We start from the raw sequence: 21,181 nt of genomic DNA, 5'->3' as shown, positions 1-21,181 counted from the left end.
GTATAAAAAAGCAAAGATGAATAATCCAATTAATTCACATTTGTTCACACCATTGACTACAGATTCCTTTGATAACAATATGCTTTTGTACTAACAAACCTGTAATACAATTGACCAGTATGCTTTGAGATGATGAGCTTCTACATGTCAGGGATTCTTGATGGCAGTCTGAATATTCTCTTCTCTCTAGTTTGACCTTATCATCAACAACTGTCACAGGTGGGTTACAATCAACAGAACTACCCTCTTCAGAATGGGAAGCTGCAAAATATTCTAACTAATGAGTCCTAAGAGACAGATCTTCTGGGGCTTACTTTAATATAAAAAGCCATTGTCATCCTGGCTGGTGTGGCTCACTTGTTTGGAGTGTTGTCCAGTACACGGAAAGGTGGCAAGTTCTATTCCCAGTCAGAATGCAGGTTCGATCTCTGGTTGGAGCACATGTGGGAGGCAATCAATCGATATTTCTCTCTCTCATAGATGTTTGTCTATCTGGCTGTCTGTCTCTTCCCCCACACTCTCCCCTTCACTCTCTCTAAAAAACCAATTTTTTTAAAAAACACACATGTCCTTGGGTGAGAATTTTTTTTTTTAAAGCAATTGTCAGGCAGTCACATGAAGACCCTTAGAGGCTCCACAGAAACAGCATAAGAAAGAAACCCCTCTACATTTCAAATCTTCTGAAAGCTGGAGGGCCTATGCACACACGCAGGCTGGCCTTCTGTCACTGTCCCTTCTCTACTCCTACCAGCAACCCAGTAGGGTCCTCCTGGACAGACTAGGCTCTTATTTTTATCCATGCCAATATTTTAGATATTAACTGTAAAATAGAAAAACAACAAGTTATACTCTGAATGTTTTGACTGTGGAAATGCTAGAAGAATTTCTGCAAATTGTTATCTGCTTAATTAGCAGATAATGTCCTCAAAATTAAGACATTTTAGGGAAAACCACAACTTTGCTTTGTTGAGTCTTATAGCAAGTATGGGTTTTTTTTTTTCTAGAAGTAAAGGCACCAACACAGAAATAAGAATGACCAAGTCTAAAATCTGTCCTTTTAGAACTCAACAACAGCAACAAACACGTTCAACTCCAGCCTACCCCCATCTTCTTAGGCTTCTTGCCCAAAGCAAGGGTGCTTCGGACCATCCATACCAGGAAAAGATGTGCTTGCTGGTTTTAAAAATAAATGTAAAGAACAAGTAACCAATTTATTTATTCATATGCTTGTTTATTTTAGCCATCCCCTACCTCAGCCAAAGACAATAAGAATGCCAGGCAACTTGGCCTTGTTCCTCTAAGCAATCTCTGCAGAGCTCAGCAGGTGTTCTTCACTAGTCAACACCTAGTCAGCTCTAGACCCACCCAACTCTTCCGTTTCTTTCAAATCTATCCACTATCATCCTTTAAGTTAAAAAAAAAAAAAAAAAAAAAAAAAAAAAAAAAAGCCATATTTCTTGCCCTTCTTTGGATCATCTTAATTGTAACGCTGTCTCTTAACTTTACCAAATGACCTCTAAGAATACTTCCTTTGGCTTGACCCCTTTGGCTTAGCCTTAATGCACTCCTCTTATCTTCTTGGAATTGGTCAACACTGTGCTAAATGATGCTTTCAAAAAAAGAGGAAGTGAACTAAATCAATTTGTGTCCCTAGGACCTGGAGCCAACCCTTAACTGTGCTTTCAAGGAATCAGGGGAGGAGACTATATCCACACGGGGGAGAGTGGCTCTGGTTTAGAATAATTCACTTTCATAAAACACTTTGTACTTAACTTTACAGCATTGAAAAACATCATCCTTGACACTGGCCAGGTGACTCAGTTGGTTGTAGTGTCATCTGTACACCAGAAGGGTGAGGGGTTCGATTCTTAGTCAGGGCACATATCTAGATTGCAGGTTTGATCCATGATCGGCCTCTCTCAATCTGTTCCTTTCTCTCTCTCTAAATCAATTTTAAAAACATACCCTCAGGTGAGGATTTTTTTAAAAATGTATTCTTAAATTTGTATAAGTGCCTCTTAATTTAGTATGTGTCTCTTCCTGCCTATATTCCCCACCAGATTAAAAGCTCTATGAGGGCAAGAACTATGTCATCTTGGATCACGACTAATTTCCCTGAACCTTACAAATCCCTGGAACACAGGTCTAACTCAATTATTCTAGCCCTATCAGATAAAAAAGAATTAAACTTATGCCTCAACAAAGCTCTGGTATAAGGTAATACTTGCACATTTCTGGATCTGTTATTAAAAAGAACTGCTACCATTAATCTGGCACCATTCTAAGATTTTTACAGGTATTCTCATTTAATCCACATGACAAACCAATGAAATAGGTACTACAATCATTCCCGTTTTATGGGTGAGGCATCTGAGGCATAGAGAGGTTATATAATTTGCAAATCATGTGACAGGGAAGACAAATCACAGGCGAGAGAGCAAGGAAAACAACTCAAATCATTCCATGTCTGCTCACCAGATGCTTCCATGTCCTAAGCATTATGTGGCCTGTTACTGAGACAACCAAAGGGCCTTAAGGGTCCATACTACTCAGTGATGCACCATGGATGCAAAAGGCCATAAGAAGTCTATAATTAGAAAATGAAAATTTAACTCACCTTCCACTGCTCCTCTGGAAGCAGCTTCACGACCACCAGATCCCCATTCAAGGCTCTATTACGAGCAACAATCCCATCAATAAAAATGTCTCTATCACCATCCTAGGTTGGAGAAAGAAATAAAATAATGAGCTTACCAAACCAAAAATTATTTCCTTAGTTTAAAAACTATGAACTTCACAATCTGTCCCCTGATTTAATAGGAACACTAGTACATAGTCACAAGTAGACCTAGAGGGAGATCAGTCCCTTTGGAACTAATAGAAATGGTGATAAACACATAAGAGCAGATTAACAGAATATTAACAAATTGCCAAGTAAGAGAAAATCTACTACAGGCAAGACAAGACAAACAAAACAAAACAAAATAAAAAAAACACGAAGCAAAAAACTAGGACTGCATGCTTTCATAACTGAAATAAGAAAGGAGTAGGTTATCCAATTATCCTTAGATTATCCTTTTTACGTTTTAAATAAAATAAAACATGCTGATATCTTTTCTATACCAGCTGAATTTTTTTTAAATAAAGGTAAGAGTGAGGAGGAGGAGGAGGAGGAGGAGGAGGAGGAGGAGGAGGAGGAGGAGGTTTTCAAGAAAACAGAAAAATAACATATAATCCCTCAAGAACATCGAGAGCTAGAACGGTTCTAGAATGTGGGTTCTCTAAGAGGAAGCCAGCAAATCCTACTTCCCCCAAACCTCCTCCCAGAAAAGTGGCAGAAAGAAAATTGGGGTTGTTTTTATGGATAGCAAAGTAGATAGCAAAGAAAAAAAGGAATGTAAATGAGATTCATAAAGCATTCTCATGTTCCACCTCTCTCACTGACCTAGGAGCAGGGTAAACTGTGAATGCATCAAGGCTTAGATACCTTCACCCTCAATCACATGCTCATAAACAACCCACTTTAGCAGTGTAGCCCCAGTGAACTCTCTTGATATTTATTGCTAAAATTAAATTAGTGCAAAATTACTTTACAAAGATAAACCAAATTTTACAAAAATACTTAAGTGAAACACACAGCTAAGAAAAAGCATGCCTTCAACAGTTAAGTGACAAAATTAAGTATTTTCCAAATGTTTCTTCAACAAACATCCAAACATGTACTCTGATTCTTTTATCATTCCAAAGTTTATACTATGTGCTTCTTTTCAGAGTACAAGAGAGAAATAAAATGTTAATTTTCTTAAATAGAAAGCAAGCTTGGAAACTCAAAATTTCCTAATACAGATGATATAGAATGGATTTAACACTCAACAGACAACTACAGGAGATTACTATGACATGTTAGTCAAAGTTAAAATTAGCATCCAAATGTACTACCCCCATGGGATTTTTAGACGCTCAGCAATTTTTATAGTTTCTGGTTACAAATCACTAGAGATCTTTTAGAACAGTCGTTCTGTTCCAGTTCCACTCTAGCCATGGGTTGGCAGCTATGCCTGTATATTCTGCCAAATTTGACCCACCCTAGTCCCTGAGGGATAGCTACCATGTTAGCCACAAAGACAGAATTACCACAGTTGACCTCAAGACAAGCAAGCAAGAGGCAACTAGAGAGTGAACAACTAAAGTGTGACATACCACCATCAATCACTGCCTTCTGCAGTTTATAAAGCAATGGGATATCTCTGGCTTCCTAAGAATGAAAAAAGCTGTCTGCATGTAGATCATCCTACCCACTATCATCTGTCAAAACATGCAGTGAGATGCCTCTTTTATGAGCAGTTACACCACCCTTAGATAGCTTAGCGATTTAAGATGATAAGATGCTGATACTGCCATGTTTCTATCCCAGGAAACCAAGAGAAGCAGGCTGAGTTGAACTTCAGACAACACAAAAATCTATAAATATTGCACCACTACTGAGCTCTTCATTCATTCAGAAGCCTGTGTCTATTGCAGAACCTCTTATTTTAAAGATACAAAATATGTGAATACCTCAATATTAAAAGTTTGTGTCACCCTTTTTAAGACCAAAAGGTTCAGCTCTGGATGTGAAGGGTGAACTGGGTGTAATATCTGTCACCCTACTGATCGTCAGAGTTGATTCGACGGATCTCACTGGCTAGACAGGTGTTCCCTTCCTCCCTCACCGCTCCATGTACAACCCTCTGGAGCTGTGCTAAGTCAAAGAGGACAACCTCCCCCTCCCCCCCCCCCAGGAAATGACCAATTTTCAAAGTACACGAGTAGCACCCCTTCCTATCCCTCCCACCCCCCACCAGGGCTAGAACCTCTAAACAAGCTTTCAAGGTAGGAGAACATAGGATAGTCAAGCTTCCAAGACTCCAGACACATCCAAATTAAGGCACTAATTGTGACAATCTGCCTTCTTTGCGGGGGGGCGGGGGCCGAAACCGGTTTGGCTCAGTGGATAGAGCATCGGCCTGCGGACTGAAAGGTCCCGGGTTTGATTCCGGTCAAGGGAATGTACATTGGTTGTGGGCACATTTCCAGTAGCGGGTGTGCAGGGGGCAGCTGGTCGATGTTTCTCTCTCATCAATGTTTCTAACTCTCTATCCCTCTCCCTTCCTCTCTGTGAAATATCAATAAAATATATTTTTAAAAAATAAATAAAATAAAATGGGGGGCGGGGGGGGGAGTTCATTCCTTTATTTGAATGCCAAGACTTGTTTTACCCATCAGAAAGAATAGGGGGGGGGGGGGGGAGAAAAATGGTTAATGAACAATCCTAGAGAAAATAAACAGGAATGTGGGGTTCATCTAAATATATAGAAGGCTATAGAGGGGAGGATAAGTATGCCAAGATGATCAGAGCATCCTCCATCAATGGAATAGCTACTCTGGACCAAAAATAAATTGCACAGATATATAGAGTGCCTACCATGACAAGATGAACCAAAAAGTTACAAAACATCTTATATCAACATAACTCTGAATGGAAAGTGCTTTTTGTAAGTTTTTACATCATATCCATTTCTTCATTTATCTTATGCCCAAATAGGATAAAAAGGCATATCAATAATATAAAATCATTTTGGTGTGCTTAAAATCACATGGTCTTATTCTAACTCTATTTCTTAATTTTATTCAGAACCCCAGGAGACTGACAGTTACACATAAAAGTGATTTATCCCATATATTTTGGGTTTGTCATAAGAAAATGAAAATCGACTTTCCATAAATAGAAATTATAATGAATCTAAGTCAAGTTCCTCCAAAACAAAGTACTTTTTTAACCTGATGTTCAATTAACTGTTCCTAGCCTAGTGAGTTAAGTAGGTATTTGAACATAGCAAATGACATTGTTTAAGTTCATAACTTTCTTTAGTCAGAAAGGATTAACCTACATAATTTCATCAACTCTAGTCTATTTGCAACTCTCTAAAAACTTTGGAATTTTAAGGTTGGGAGGAACATTAGACAATATTTAATACACCTCTTCATTTTACAAATAAGGAAACTATTTCTTATTGTCAGAGAAGGATGCTACATCTTTTTTAATACCAAGTATTGTCTTTATCCTCCTTACTAAAGCAGAGTACAGTAATGTTCTCTGACGTTTCTGACACCACCTCTTAGTCAACCTTTGAGCATTGTTTTAGTTCATAAAAGTTTGTACTTGACATGAACATGGGCTGTGTATATGTACTCAGAAATCCAGAGCAGTGATGAAATTTCTCCACATGTAATTTATTGCTTCTACCTCCCTCTCCTAAATCTCTAGCTCTCCTCCCCTGAGACACCCCACCCTTCAGGGCCAATTGGATGTGTATCCCCATTTATACTCAACCCCAAGCTCACTTCCAGAGCATATATAGACATATTTCCCAAGTCTGTCTTCCTGAAGGCAGACCACATCATAGGTGGCACCCCTGGATTTGGCTAAAGGGTAGAAATTTCTATGAGTTACGTAGAGATTGGACATTTATACATACAAAGAAATAATATGCTAATTGTCCATTACGGTGTCCCAGTAACAACTAATTTGCATACTGACAGACCAGCAGACCAGCAGGAGACTCTGCACACAGCAGGGAACGGGCAGCAGGAGCCAAGTTGATGGGGGGGGGGGGGGGGGGGAAGGTCTGAGGAGAGTGCCTGACAGGAGCCCCGACTGCAATGAAGGAAGAGGAAGCGGCCATGGGAGCTCTTCCAATCCCCCTGTACAGACACCCTACTTCAGCCCCTGTACCCCCAGGGGGATTGACAGACACCCTACCCCAGCCCCCCGTATCCCCAGGGGGACAGGGAGGCTGAGCAGTCAGGGAGAAGACCCAACCTTGGGGGTAGCTGCAGGCCGCACTTCCTACTCCCAATCTCTTCCCCTGCCAGGGGCACCCACAACAATAGCATGCCGGTGACCACCTGTCAGCACCAAAGAGGCACCCAGGGCCTGGGGCTGGGCATGATTCTCCTCCCTACAATTCCAGACCCGGGTGGAGGTAGGCCTGAGTGGCCCCCCAGGGTCAGACCCTTTCTCCTGGAGCAGTGCCATCTCCACAGCAGAAGCGTGCTGAACCTTGCTGGGGGCGCAGCTAAACCTGCCCTCCTAGCCCACCTGGCTCCGCCCTGGTCCAGCCCCCACCCCGCTCCAGGAGATTGGAGCAGGTACAGCTGAGAAACATCCATGTACAATTTGAAGAATGGCACCAAGCAGGAAGGTTTGACAGTTAGTACCCATTAGGCCTCACTGCCCCCTAGCACCCCCCTAACACCCAGTCCCCCACCAGCACCTCCAGGGATGACCACCACTGCAGGGCTGCTGGCCAGAGCCTGCCCCTCTGAAACCTATGCAACCTTCGGCAAAGCTTCCATAGTAACAGTCCCAGGAAGCAATCATGCCCTCCTCCCCTAATCAGCATCTGCTACCTGTGGGCTTAAAAATAACAATCACTTCCCGTTTAGACATCACTTACTTGAAGAAACATTTCTAGTTTTATTAGCTCAGAACCTCCTCATGACAACCCAGTGAGGTAGGTGGAGAAGAGATTACAATTCCATGGTATATGCGGATATATTCAGAAATGAAGCTCAGAGAGGAAAAGTGTCAAACCCAGTGGTGCCCAAGGTGCAGCACATACCCCATGGGGGGTTGTGGGGGGGGGTGATTTTAAGTGGGGGCAATTTGAGAATTGAGTTAACTGAATTTTTTGCATTTCTTATGGTTCTAGGGGGCCTCATCTGCAGTGTGTCCTACATAATAAAAGGCTAATATGCAAATGACCGAATGGTGGAATGACGGATCACTATGATGCACACTGACCACCAGGGGGCAGACATTCAATGCAGGAGCTGGGCTTCTCAGCCAGAAGCCAGGCTCACAGCTGATGAGCACAGCGGCAGTGGTAGAAGCCTCTCCCACCTTCATGGCAATGCTAACGATGTCCGACTGATGGCTTAAGCCCACTAAGCTGTCATCCCCCGAGGGCTCCTGGACTACAAGAGGGCACAGGCCAAGCTGAGGGACCTGCCCCCAGTGCACAAATTTTGTGCACTGGGCCTCTAGTGTAGGATAAGATGTCCACAAGGTGCATGCAGAGACCCTTCCTGACTGGGGGTAGGTAGCAAACAGTGGATAGGAAGATAGAACTGGGAAGGGAAGAGGAGCAGGCCAAAGGTGGACCCTCTCCAGGCAGCCATATTTCAGTAGACAGCTCCAAAGAATCTGAGAATTCTACTTTTGAATCCAGATTCATAGGGGGGTATAAGTTACTATCTCAATGTGCTCTAAATCTACCATCCATGCACCAGACCTAAGTTATTATGACTTTCTGACTATATTCCCTGTGCTGTACTTTACATCCCCATGACTATTCTGTAACTACCAATTTATACTTCTCTTACCCTTCACACTTTTCACCCAGCTGCCCAACCCCCTCCCATCTGGCAACCATCCACTTGTTCTATGTATTTAAGAGTTTGTTTCTGTTTTGTTTGTTTATTTCATTTTTTAGATTCTATATATAAGTGAAATCATAGGTTATTTGTCTTTCTCTGATTTATTTCCCTTTAGGTCCATCCATGTTGTTGCAAATAGCAAAATTTCATTCTTTTTTATGGCTGAGTAATATTCCATTGTATATATGTACCACATCTTCTTTATCCACTCAGCTACTGATGGACACTTAGGTTGCTTCCATATCTTGGCTATTGAAAATAATGGTGCAATGAACATAAAGGTGCATAAATCTTTTCAAATTAGTGCTTCAGATAAATACCCAGAAGTGGAATTGCTGGGTTATATGGTGGTTCTATTTTTAATTTTTTGAGGAACCTCCATAGCTGTTTTCTATAGTGGCTGCATCAATTTACAATCCCACCATCAGTACACAAGGGTTACCTTTACTCCACATCCTCACCAACACTTGTTGTTTATGTTAGTAATACTTTTTATATAATCCAATGGGTAAAACCTAAACTTGAGAAATAAATGTGAATTCCTGGCTTCTGGAGAAGGGAATAAAAGAACTAAACTGAGCTTGAGACCAGGTCTTAAGGTTAATAACAATAATAACTATGAAGTATATGACTAAACTTGTATTCCCACCTGTGGGACTGCTGGCTCCCAACTGCTCGCCTGCCTGCCTTCCTGATTGCCCCTAACCACTTCTGCCTGCCAGCCTGATCACCCCCTAACCACTCTCCTGCCAGCCTGATTGATGCCTAATTACTCCCCTGGCAGCCTGTTTGCCCCTAACTGCCCTTCCCTGCTGGCCATTTTGTGGTGGCCATCTTGTGTCCACATGGGGGCAGCCATCTTTTGTGTTGGAGTAATGATCAATTTTCATATTATTATACTCTTTGATTAGATAGGCTAGAGGCCTGGTGCATGGGTGGGGGCCAGCTGGTTTGCCCTAAAGTGTATCCTGGATCAAGATGGGGGTTACCTTGGGGCATGGGGTGGCCTGGGCGAGGGGCCTGTGGTGGTTTGCAGGTTGGCCATGCCCCCTGCCGGCCCAAGCAGAGGCTCTGGGATCTGGGATTTATTTATCTTCTATAATTGAAACTTTGTGGCCTTGAGCAGAGGCCTGGGCCAGCCAGGGTGTGCAGGAAGCTTGGCTTTCTCCATTGCCAGGGAAACCCAAGCCTCCTGCTTGCTTCATGGCCATAGCCATCTTGGTTGGGTTAATTTGCATACTTGTTCCTGATTGGATGGTGGGCATGGCTTGTGGGTGTAACAGAGGTATGGTCAATTTGCATATTATTTTTTTATTAGATAGGCTACTAGATGCCTAGTGCATGGATTCATGCACCAGTCAGGTCGCTCAGCCTGGCCTGCATCCTCTCACAATCTGGGACACCATCACGGGATGGCGGACTACCAGTTTTGGGGATGGGGTCAAAATTGGCAGCCCAACATCCCCTAAGGGATATAGTAGTGCAAGAAGTGGCAGGCAGCCAGGGAGGAGCCCGAGACTGAGCCCAGACATCACACCACTCCTACTGAGCCTGCTGCCACCCAGTAACACTGCCACAGAGGTGGGAGAGGTTCATACCACCACAGCTGCACTCCCACTGCGGAAGCACACTCACCACCAGAGGGCAGCTCTTATGTTGAGCATCTGGCCCCTGGTGGTCAGTGCATGTCATAGCAACCAGTCAAAAAGTTGACTGGTTGAACTGTAAACCTGTTGCTTAGGGTTTTTTTTTATATATGATGTTAACTGGCATCCTATATAATAAAACCCTAATATGTAAATCAACCAAAGAGTGGAACAATTTCCTCAACTATAAGCAAAAGTTTATTTCTATGGTAACTACTGTCTTGAAAAATCTATAATTCTACTGCTATCCTATTTATAGTGTCCTAGAAAAGTTAGGTCAGGAATTTAAGAACATTGCTCTCCCAGCTTTGTACAATCAAGTCTTATTCAGAGGCCTGTTGCTAACAAAATGCCAGAGTGGGCTTTCTTTAATGGAAAAGAGCCTGTTAAAATGAATCATGAACATAAGGAAGGGTATAAAGATCCAATGGTAAAAAGCCTTGTACCAAGTCCTATCACCGGATGTGAGAAACTGACACACACACCCCCCCCCCCAAAAAAAAGCATTACACATTATTTTTGGACAAATTTGCAGATTAGCTCATGCAGTAGATCGAAAGTAGATAGCATATTTGTTTAGGAAAGATTAACATAAATCACTGGAAAACCATAAATCCTTTTAAGCTATAAACCAAGGGCATCCAATTACATGAACTGGTGGGTGTCTGGGTGGGTTCAGCTGCTCTGCAGCCTAGTAACAAATGCCACCCTTTTCACTTGAAGTGTGATTTTAAGACTGGCAGAAAGGGTTGCTAACCAAAAGCAAATTTTGTTTATTTAAATTTGAAACAAATCCTTGCCCATCCTCAATTTTGTTTTACTACTCTGCTTTTTAGTAAGAACATATTATTTCAGTTTGAGAGCACACCTAAAAATTAAATGTGACATTAAGTTTATTATAAAATTATTGTACTTACCGGGGAAGGAATGAAGGCTTCATGAAACTTCTTTGGATTAATTCTCAATACACCCTTTAAAATAAAATTAAAAATATATGAAACTTTAACTAGTTATACATGTATAATTTTTCTATACTTATGTTATTCTGCAATAAAAAGTTTTAAATTAAATAGTTTGATCTAGAAAACAAGTTAGATTGTGAGAATTGATCATTAAATGCATGAAACATGATTTATATTGATACTTGTAACATAGGGTTCCATCAAACACTGAAAGCTCACACTGGCACCTTGCTGTGAACAGGTAGAGGTAAGAAGTAACAGAGCCTGGAGTGGAGTGGGAAAGTGCCAGCTATTGGGATTGTATATGCCCCTGAATGCTGGCCTTCAAATTCAAACTTATATTTTAGGAACAAGGTGATCAGGGAATTTATACTTCACTATATAATGGCCTTTTTAATTCTCTAAGGCCTTTCCACAATTGCTTGTTTCTGTGATAATTTTCAAAGTAATACAGATTGATTTCCAACCTGGATACTTAGCCTCAAGGGATTAGATGCATAATTTTTTACTCTAGCCCCTCTGCAGAGCAGAATGAGTCAATAATTCAAAGTGGTCCAGAACCAGCTCTTAATGTAAATGAGGATCCTGGCTCCAATAGCCAGGCCACCCAGTCTGCCTTCAGCTTCATGTTATTCCAGCACCAAATCAGGGTCTGCTTCTATTTATGCACAGAGTGCAGGTGGGGGCTGTGCTCAATACCAGTTCAGTATTTTAGGCTTTTGCAGGAAGCTGCAATCCTCCCCACGTCCCAGCTGCATCTGAAGGCCACTGGAACACATGGAGGGAGGCAATTATTTTGCTAAGAGCCAGATTCAAGGAGTGTCTTGAGAAAGCATTTTAAATAACATTTCCCCCTAAATTGTCAAAAGACTCAAAGATGCATAATTAACATCACAGGTGAGGGCATAAAATAAAGCTGAACATAATTCTTTCTTTCACTGGCCCACCATGTTTAAATTACAAATTTCCATGCAACAGTTTATACTACCATTAACATCCCAATACGACTACTACAAATGTTCATTCAGTCCTTAGTTCAATAATTATTTCTTGAATTCTGACTATATTCAAAATCCTGAGATAGATAATATGGGAGAGAGAGTAATGACCAAGCTCGGCCCTATTTAAAGTAAAGCATTGGTCATGCTCATATGCATGAATACAAGTCCTTTGGTTGATCTCTTACCCCCACCTCCTTCCCTGCCTTCCCTCTGAGGTTTGAAGGTCTGTTTGATGTTTCTATGTCTCTGGACACAGACAATAAGGGGGTGGGGCCTTGTGCTGGGGGCCGGAGAAAGGTAAATGGGGGGAAAAGGAGACATATGTAATACTTTCAACAATAAATAATTTTTAAAAATAAAGCATGAATGCTATGAGGGTATAGCTCACTTACAGCTGAGGCACCTCCTTGACTTAATTGAAATCTGGCCATCCCTGTTCTCTTCCAAACCCCACAGATGCTTTGAAGTTCATTCCATTAGCTCCTGTTATAGCTCCTACTATCATCTTCAAACCTGATCATATCCCTGATTCACGAAAGCTTTAACTTGTAGCTCACTCCCAATCCTATAAACATTTAATGGGACTTCACATCCATATTGATAACCAGGCAACCCTAACCAGTCATTCTAGCCACCTTCTCTTCCACCCAACTCTAGCCACTTTCTCCCATGTTTACACCCCATGTCTTGTCATAATTGCTAATTATAACACCACTAAACACAAAAATCAAATATCATACTTTCTAATTAAAATCCCCTGGCCTTCCAGCTCACTTATGGTAGAAACACCACTTCAACAATTCTTCGTCTTCACTAAGAACTCCAACCCATGAACTTGACCACACTTTGACCATTCATCATCTTCACACTATGCTTACTCCCTTTCTTGGCTACTAATTGCCATGGTTTGACATTACCTCCTGCCCTTGCAAACCTTAAGTCCACTCTTCCTCTTACATGTAACCAGCAAAACCTCACTCCCAGTTGTCTCCAACTATCTGCCTTCTCTATGACTAAGCCTAAGGAGCTGAATGTTACTATAGAGAAAAAAAGAAAAACACAACTGGACCAAGTAGCCTAACTTGGCAATCACAAATATGTGTTACGTGGCTTACAGGATATTTGAGAATATTCAAAACTGAGGAATTTCACATATAAATATATATATTTCCAGATTTTGTTGAAACATCAGCTATCCCCATCCAGCAACAGCCACCTAAGTTGGATAGCAGATGCTTCTCTGATAGCAATAAAAACAATCACAAGTAACACTTATACCAATATATTATGTGTCACACAGTTTTTACAGCTTTATATCTATTCAACTAATTTAACTCTCAAAGCAACCATAGATGGTAGGTACTATTATCCTCTTTTTTATAAATCAGAAAACTGAGACACTAAGTGGTGCCCACTTTCACACAACATTCTATCCCAAGCAGTCTGGTTCCAGAGACCTTGCTACAGACTACTGCAGACTGCTTCTGTTTGCCATACTCAGCCCCAGGGCCTCTTTGCTCACACTTAGGCCATCTGCTCCCTTCCCACAGAAAAACCGAACTATATTCCAACCCTCAGTCTTTCCAATCTTGGGGAATGACAACATCATCCATCCAGTTTCTTGACTCAAACACTTAGGAACCATCCTTTACTCCTCCTTTTGCCTCACATTTAGTCCATTATGATGACATTAGAGGCCCAGTGCACGAAATTCGTATATGGGGGCAAGGGGATGTCCCTCAGCCCAGCCTGCACCCTCTCCAATATGGGCCTTTTGAGGGATGTCCAACTGCCTGGTAGGATAGGACCTACACGGGCAGTCCGACATCCCTCTCACAATCCAGGACTGCTGGCTCCCAAATGCTTGCCTGTCTGCTTCCTGATTGCCCCTAACCGCTTCTGCCTGCCAGCCTGATCACCCCCTAACCACTCCCCTGCCAGCCTGATTGATGTCTAACTGCTCCCCTGCCAGCCTGTTTGCCCCCAACTTCCCTCCTCTGCCAGCCTGGTCAACCCTAACTGCCCTCCCCTGCTAGGTTGATAGCATCCAACTGCCCTCCCTTTCAGGCCTGGTCCCTCTCTACTGCCCTCCCATGCAGGCCTAATGCCTCCCAACTGCCCTCCCCTGCTGGCCATCTTGTGGTGGCCATCTTGTGGCCACACAGGGGCAGGATCTTTGACCACATGAGGGCAGCCATATTGTGTGGAGTGATGGTTAATCTGCATATTACTCTTTTATTAGATAAGATAGAGGCCTGGTACATGAGTGGGGGCCAACTGGTTTGCCCTGAAGTGTGTCCCAGATCAGGGTGGGGGTTCCCTTGGGGCGTAGGGTGGCCTGAGTGAAGGGGCCTGTGGTGGTTTGCAGGCCAGTCATGCCCACTGGCATCCCAAGTAGAGGCCCAGGTATCTGGAATTTATTTACCTTCTACATTGAAACTCTGTAGTCTGGAACAGAGCCAAGCCTCGCTCCGTGGCCAGCAGCCATTTCTGTTTGGATTTGTTTACCTTCTATAATTGAAACTTTGTAGCCTTGAGTAGAGGCTTAGGCTGGCAAGGGCAGGCGGAAAGGTTGGCTTCCTCCATTGCCTGGGAAACCCAAGCCTCCCTCTTGCTCTCTCTGGCTACAGCCATCTTGGTTAGGTTTATTTACATACTCGCTCTGATTGGCTGGTGGGTGTGGCTTGTGGGAGTGGCTGGTGGGCGTAGCAGAGTGATGGTTAATTTGCATATTACTCTTTTATTATGTATAATAGTATGCCAGTTCTAGCTCCACATCTATCCACTTCTCTCTACCTTCACTGACACCCATCTTGTTCATGTCTCCATATTTTCTTGCCAGATGTACTCTGATGGCCTTCTACATCGTCTCCAGCTTCCACTCTAGACTATTGTCTTACAACTGCCAGGGAGATATTTTTAAAGCATAAAACAGATCATGTGCTTCCCCTGCTTAATACACTTGAGTGGCATCTCCCTTCTCATCATTCTTTAAATTAAATCCAACTCTCCGACACAGTCCAGAGACCTTACATGATTTGGCAGCTGCCTAACTCTCCAACTTATTCTCACATGATTCTTCTATTTCTCTGTACATGCTGTTCCTGGTGCTTGGAGTACTTTCTTCCACTATCTTGATGTCATTGTGCTTGACCTTTAAGGCCCTATCTAAATATCACCCCCTTGCTGAAAGTGGTTTGGCTCAGCGGTAGAGCGTCGGTCTGCGGACTGAAAGGTCACAGGTTCAATTCCGGTCAAGGGCATGTACGTTGGTTGCGGGCACATCCCCGGTAGGGGGTGTGCAAGAGGCAGCTGGTCGATGTTTCTCTCTCATCGACATTTCTAGCTCCCTCTCTCTCTCCCTTCCTCTCTGAAAAAAAATTAATACTAATATACACTTTTAAAAAAATATTTAAATATCACCCCTTATCATGTCCAATAGGTTTCTTCCTTAGTCCTCAAAAACACCAAGCCTTTATCTGCTTGCTATTCTTCCACTAGCTGTTCTCTCTGCCTATAATGTTCTCCTATTTCTTCAAATGTCTGGCTCATTCTCACCAATCAGATCTCAACTAAGAGATTACTACCTCCTTAGAGGTAGTTTCAACACTTCTGTCAGGTATAATTTCCTCTTTATTTAGTTGCTTTTGCCTCTCTCCCCAGTGAATTGCCTCTCTATTATATGTTTGGCACTTAGTAGGAAGTCAAGAAACATTTGTTAAGCTAATTAATTGGCTGCAGAGTTGAAGCTCTCCCACCACCCCTAATAATAATGTTAAGAATGTCATCTGTTCCTTCTAAAAGACTGAACAATCCACTGTAATGTCACTTTTATTCTTCTGTTTAACTCATACCCAAATGTTCTCCAGCTGATTTCACTCCTAACAAATGGTGATGGTCCTAGGAACTAGATTATCCTGTCCTGTCTTCCTGAACTAGGATTTCTTTTGAGGTTCAATAACAGTTTTACACCAATATTTTATTATAGGGGGAACTCTGACATCATGTCTTGGGCAGCTCTGGTGGTCCAGCTTAAACCACCTTTAGACAAAGCAATATCTGGGATTATGAAACCAACCAATTCTACCATCTTTCGATCCATGTCATTTTGATCATTATTCCAAACCTGAGCCCCTTCCAAGACTGTCTATTCCATGCTCTCAATTTCTCCCAACATCTCCTAGAACAACATCACAACATTGTACCTACAGAGGAATAAAGGACACATGTTCTTTGATATAATGATTTGTTACAAAAAAATTTTTCCAAACTACATGTACATGATCATGAGTTACTGCTAGTCAGTTCAAACACAGGAAAGAGATTTCTTGGTCACTGTGGACGGTAATTTGATACCAATGAAATGCCAAAATATCAAAGTATTAAAAGGAAACAAAAACTATTACCCTATCCTATTTTAAAATATCTCAGTATCTCATTAAAAATTGCTCCTCTGGGTGGAGGAAAGAGCAAGGATGTAACAGTATACTTATATTTGAATACAAAAGTTACATGCTTAATAAGTATGTCTAGTAAGTGTATTTTCTCCAACAACACTCAAAAAGCTCTTTATGTGTGCTCTTTAAGTCCCTATCTAAACATCACCCCCTTTGAGCCGAAACCGCTGAGCCAAACCGGTTTCGGCTCAAAGGGGGTGATATTTAGATAGGGACTTAAAGGTTAGATAGGGACTTAAAGGTTGAGCACAATGACATTAAGATAGTGGAAAAACTGTTCTCAAAACAGCCTGGTACTGGCACAAGAACAGACATATAGATCAATGGAATAGAATCGAGAACCCAGATATCAACCCAAATTGTTGATATTGTCTAGCTCTCTACCTTACCCATCAAAGCCTGCACACATAAAGTTCATATCAGAAAGCAGATGGACTCTGTTTTTTTGCCTATGAAAATATTATTTACAGTTGTTGTATATTTCACACAGTGACCTCATATCTGGAACCCATTTCTTTCCCCATCTGCAGAGAACAACTGTTCTCATCTGTTGTGGGGAGGCTCTGGCTAGAGTCTATTGATGTCACAGGCCAGGAGGAATCACTTAAAAATGCCTGGAAATGAGAGTTGTTATACTTATCAGGTTTTTGGTGTTTTACTTTACTATCAGCAAAGAATTACTTCAAAAGAAAAAATTAATAGGAGGGAGGAAAAATGAATACAATTGCAGAATATTTCCCTCACATTAGCTGTGTAAATCCTATATCCAAAATTATAATCAATTTTTCTTTCAAGTTATAACAACCAAGATTCCCCTCACTCTTTATTAAGTACCTTGATTCTTTATTCAGTGAGTAAAATGATTATTCAATATAAACTTATTAAGCTTCAATCAAATGCCAGCTAGGTGGGAATAAGACATGATGACCCTGCACACAAGGAGTTAACAATCTATTATATATGAGGAAACATGAAATTGTAACAGGATTAAAATAAAGGGTAAACTAAGAAGTTGGCTTCAGGAAAGTGGTAAAGGCTTAATTCTGTGGAGATTTTAAGTCAGGCCTCTCAAAGGGGGTGATATTTAAATACATTTTATTGATTTTTCTTACAGAGAGGAAGGGAGAGAGATAGAGAGCTAGAAACGTCGATGAGAAAGAAACATCGACCAACTGCCTCTTGCACACCCTCTACTGGGGATGTGCCCGCAACCAATGTACATGCCCTTGACCGAAATCGAACCTGGGACCCTTCAGTCCGCAGGCCAACGCTCTACCGCTGAGCCAAACCGGTTTCGGCTCAAAGGGGATGATATTTAGATAGGGACTTAAAGGTTGAGCACAATGACATTAAGATAGTGGAAAAACTGTTCTCAAAACAGCCTGGTACTGGCACAAGAACAGACATATAGATCAATGGAATAGAATCGAGAACCCAGATATCAACCCAAATCACTCCCATTTCATGGCTAAGAAGACCTAAGCTACCCTATTCCATACTGTTTCAAAAGTTCATGTTTTCATTAGTGCCACTACTCTTCCCACACACATATCACTCATTTAGTAGATCCAAACCAGTCCAGCTGGTGTGGCTCAGTGGTTGAGCATTGATCCATGAACCAAGAGGTCCCCAGTTCAATTCCCAGCCACGACACATGCCTGGGTTGCAGGCTCCACCCCAGTAGGGACATGCAGGAGGCAACCAGTTGATGTTTCTCTCTGATCTATGTTTCTGTCACTCCCTCTTCCTTCCCCTCTCTCTAAAAATCAATAAAGACATATTTTTAAAAAATAGATCTAAACTAGTCATCTTCCAATATCCACAGCAGATGTCACCATCCCGTTTGCCAATTTCCGCCAACCACTCTCCCATACCCCGGGTCACACTTTATCTGAGCACTTACCATCTATACCCAAATCATCTATTCATATGACCGCCTGCCCCACACTGGGCTGCCAGCTCAAAGTACACAAAGGCAGCCTCACCCACCTTCATTTCAAGAGCACCCATGTATTATACATGCTCTTAATTATAAGAGCTAAACATTTGCTGAGCCAAACCATTATACTTGTAAAAGTACTTTATAAACTATAAAGCACTCAACAAATATTGTCTGCTGCTGTTTACTGTTTCCTTTCAACCTTACTCTCCAGCACTCAACTTTCATGTGCTCAAGGCAAACTGAACTATCAATGCTTCTTACAGCCAAAACCTATTTTCCACTTTTGTCTGAGTAGCTTACACTTGTCCCTACATTTATGAAGCTCATTCTCTTATCTTTACTTATTCAAATAGTACCAATCTATGGCCTGGATCAAAAATATCACTTCCAGACAATATCCCACGCTCTTTCCAATTTGCCTGGCACGATGGCTCCCGCAAAGAATGGTGGTGAGAAGAAGGGCCGCTTCACCCTCAACAAGGTGTTGACCAGGAAGCACACCATCAACATCCACAGGTGCACCCACGGCATGGATTTCAAGAAGTTTAACCCTCAAGCACTCAAGAAGATCTGAAAATTTGCCATGAAGGAGATGGAGACCCCAGACGTGTGCATGGACACCAAGTTCAACAAACCTATCTGGGCCAAAGGAATAAGGAATGTCCCATATCATATACGGGTACATTTGTCCAGAAAATGTAATGAGGATGAAGACTCACCAAACAAGCTGTATATACTGGTCACCTACGTGCCTGTCACCACCTTCAAAAATCTCCAGACCGTTAATGTGGACGAGAACTAATGCTGATGGTTGAATACAGTTATACAACTGCCTTGGAAAAAAAGGTACATATATATCACTTCCAATACAACATTCTTGGATAACCTTAACTGGAAGTAACAGCTCCCATCTCTGAAACCTCAGAGCACTATGCTGTCTCTGTGTTGGGGCACCTAATACATCTAATTGCACTATAGTTCTAAGAAGTAGGAAGCCCTGTTCCTGTTATGTCATCATTTCTTTCAAAGCACACAGCACAGAAAAATAAACACTTTACTGATTCCACATATTCAAGGAATAGCCTTCTAGTATGATTTAAGCACCTGGATAAGTGTTCCTCTCTTCAAGCCTTCCGAAACATCCTCCTTGGACATGTAATTTTCAAATATGCTCTTTTTCTTCCCTCGTATGAACTTGTTCTTTGACTTTTTGTCATTTGGCGAAGCACCAACACCATGTGGGCCAACCACAGAGGACACACCTAGAAACATGAGGCAGTAATTAACTTTCCTCAATCAAATATCACTGTATTTTTAAAACTAGAGATTTTTTTTTTTTTTTTTGAATGACCAACATGAAAATGAAACTCCCTGCTCAGGCAGCATGGCTCAGTGGTTGAGCATCAACCTATGAATCAGGAGGTCATGGTTCAGTTTCTGGTCAGACACATCCCTGGGTTACCGGCTTGATCCCAGTGTGGGGCATGCAGGAGGCAGCTGATCAATAATCCTCTCTCATCATTGATATTTCTATCTCTCTCTCCCACTCCCTTCTTCTCTGAAATCAATAAAAATATATATTTTTTTAAATACTTAAATAGCCGGAACCAGTTTGGCTCAGTGGATAAGAGCGTCAGCCTGCAGACTGAAAGGTCCCGGGTTCGATTCCGGGCAAGAGCATGTACCTTGGTTGCGGGCACATCCCTGGTGGAGGGTGTGCAAGAGGCAGCTGATCGATGATTCTCTCTTATCGATGTTTCTAACTCTCTATCCCTCTCTCTTCCTCTCTGTGAAAAATCAATAAAATATATTTTAAAAAATAATAATAAATTTTTAAAAAATACTTAAATAAATTTTAAAAAAGAAAATGAAACTCCCTGATAAAGATTTCAAATAGTCACAAGAGTGAAAGAATAGGTAAGAAAACATGAGTAAAATATATACAGATGAGACTTGAGTTTTAAAACAATACCACATATGCATGGAATATAATCTGAATAATGGGTTCAGTACGCTTTGTTTATAGACACAATCTTTTTAAAAATAGAAATTATTAAAAGATTGCCATTTTTCAGGAGGAAATTAAATAGCTGTGTTCAAATAACAACAATTTAAGACAACAAGAAATAATAATTCTAAAACAAATAACACAGGAGCATATTTAACAAGTCATCAAAAGAATTATAGGCCCCCTCGATCCCAAGACCCGCCCAGCGCCTCCTTTCCATTTGTATTTCAGATCTCTGGTTGCTAGAGTAGACTCCATTTTCCTTTTGCTACCTTTGAGGGTCCCCAGGTTCAGCCTGCCGTCAGGATAACTCATTACTGGTTCCAAAGTTGCCTCTTTTCTCTAGATCCAGACGGGCCTCCACTGCTCAGGTTCAGAGTTCTTCCTGCCTTTAGCAGTTTAGCTGTTACAAGCTGAAACCAAAAAAAAATGGGTGATTACAGAGCAATTAATTGGTAGCCTCTTCTGTGCTCTTGGAAATTTAGTACTTGGATGGCAAAGGCAGGGTGGTGCTCTTCCAGGGTCCTGGCATCACTTTGTCCTGGGCAGTTAATCAAGCACACCCTCTATCCTGAGTTTCTTTTCAAGGCCTTCAACTTCACAGTTATCACTAGCTTGTTATTTGGACCACTCCAACTAAGAACTTCCACAAATGGAACAATGAGGTAGAAGTTAAGGAGTTGT

General features: G+C 41.7%; 1 protein-coding gene and 1 pseudogene across 8 annotated transcripts in view; one reads left to right on the top strand and one right to left on the bottom strand.

Moving 5' to 3' along the window:
• The window catches only part of DIS3L2 (DIS3 like 3'-5' exoribonuclease 2), a 279,142-nt gene that overhangs the window by 226,855 nt on the left and 31,106 nt on the right, over positions 1-21,181 (bottom strand). For 7 of the 8 annotated variants that reach the window (XM_036420607.2, XM_045575690.1, XM_036420600.2 and 4 more), the window contains 4 exons: positions 20,770-20,910; positions 19,594-19,751; positions 11,045-11,098; positions 2,618-2,719 (listed from right to left, as the gene is read on the bottom strand). In XM_036420607.2, coding sequence (XP_036276500.1) covers positions 2,618-2,719; positions 11,045-11,098; positions 19,594-19,751; positions 20,770-20,812 — 357 coding nt within the window. In that variant the 5' untranslated portion in view covers positions 20,813-20,910. The remainder of the gene's footprint in view (positions 1-2,617; positions 2,720-11,044; positions 11,099-19,593; positions 19,752-20,769; positions 20,911-21,181) is intronic. The other variant, XM_045575689.1, reaches the window with a different exon arrangement.
• Positions 18,902-20,446, top strand: LOC118708975 (annotated as a pseudogene).

The sequence above is a fragment of the Pipistrellus kuhlii genome, unplaced genomic scaffold (genome assembly GCF_014108245.1).
Source record: "Pipistrellus kuhlii isolate mPipKuh1 unplaced genomic scaffold, mPipKuh1.p scaffold_m20_p_7, whole genome shotgun sequence".
Taxonomy (NCBI): Eukaryota; Metazoa; Chordata; class Mammalia; order Chiroptera; family Vespertilionidae; genus Pipistrellus; species Pipistrellus kuhlii.
The sequence above is the reverse complement of the archived record's forward strand: the minus strand, read 5'-3'. Positions and strand labels throughout refer to the sequence as shown.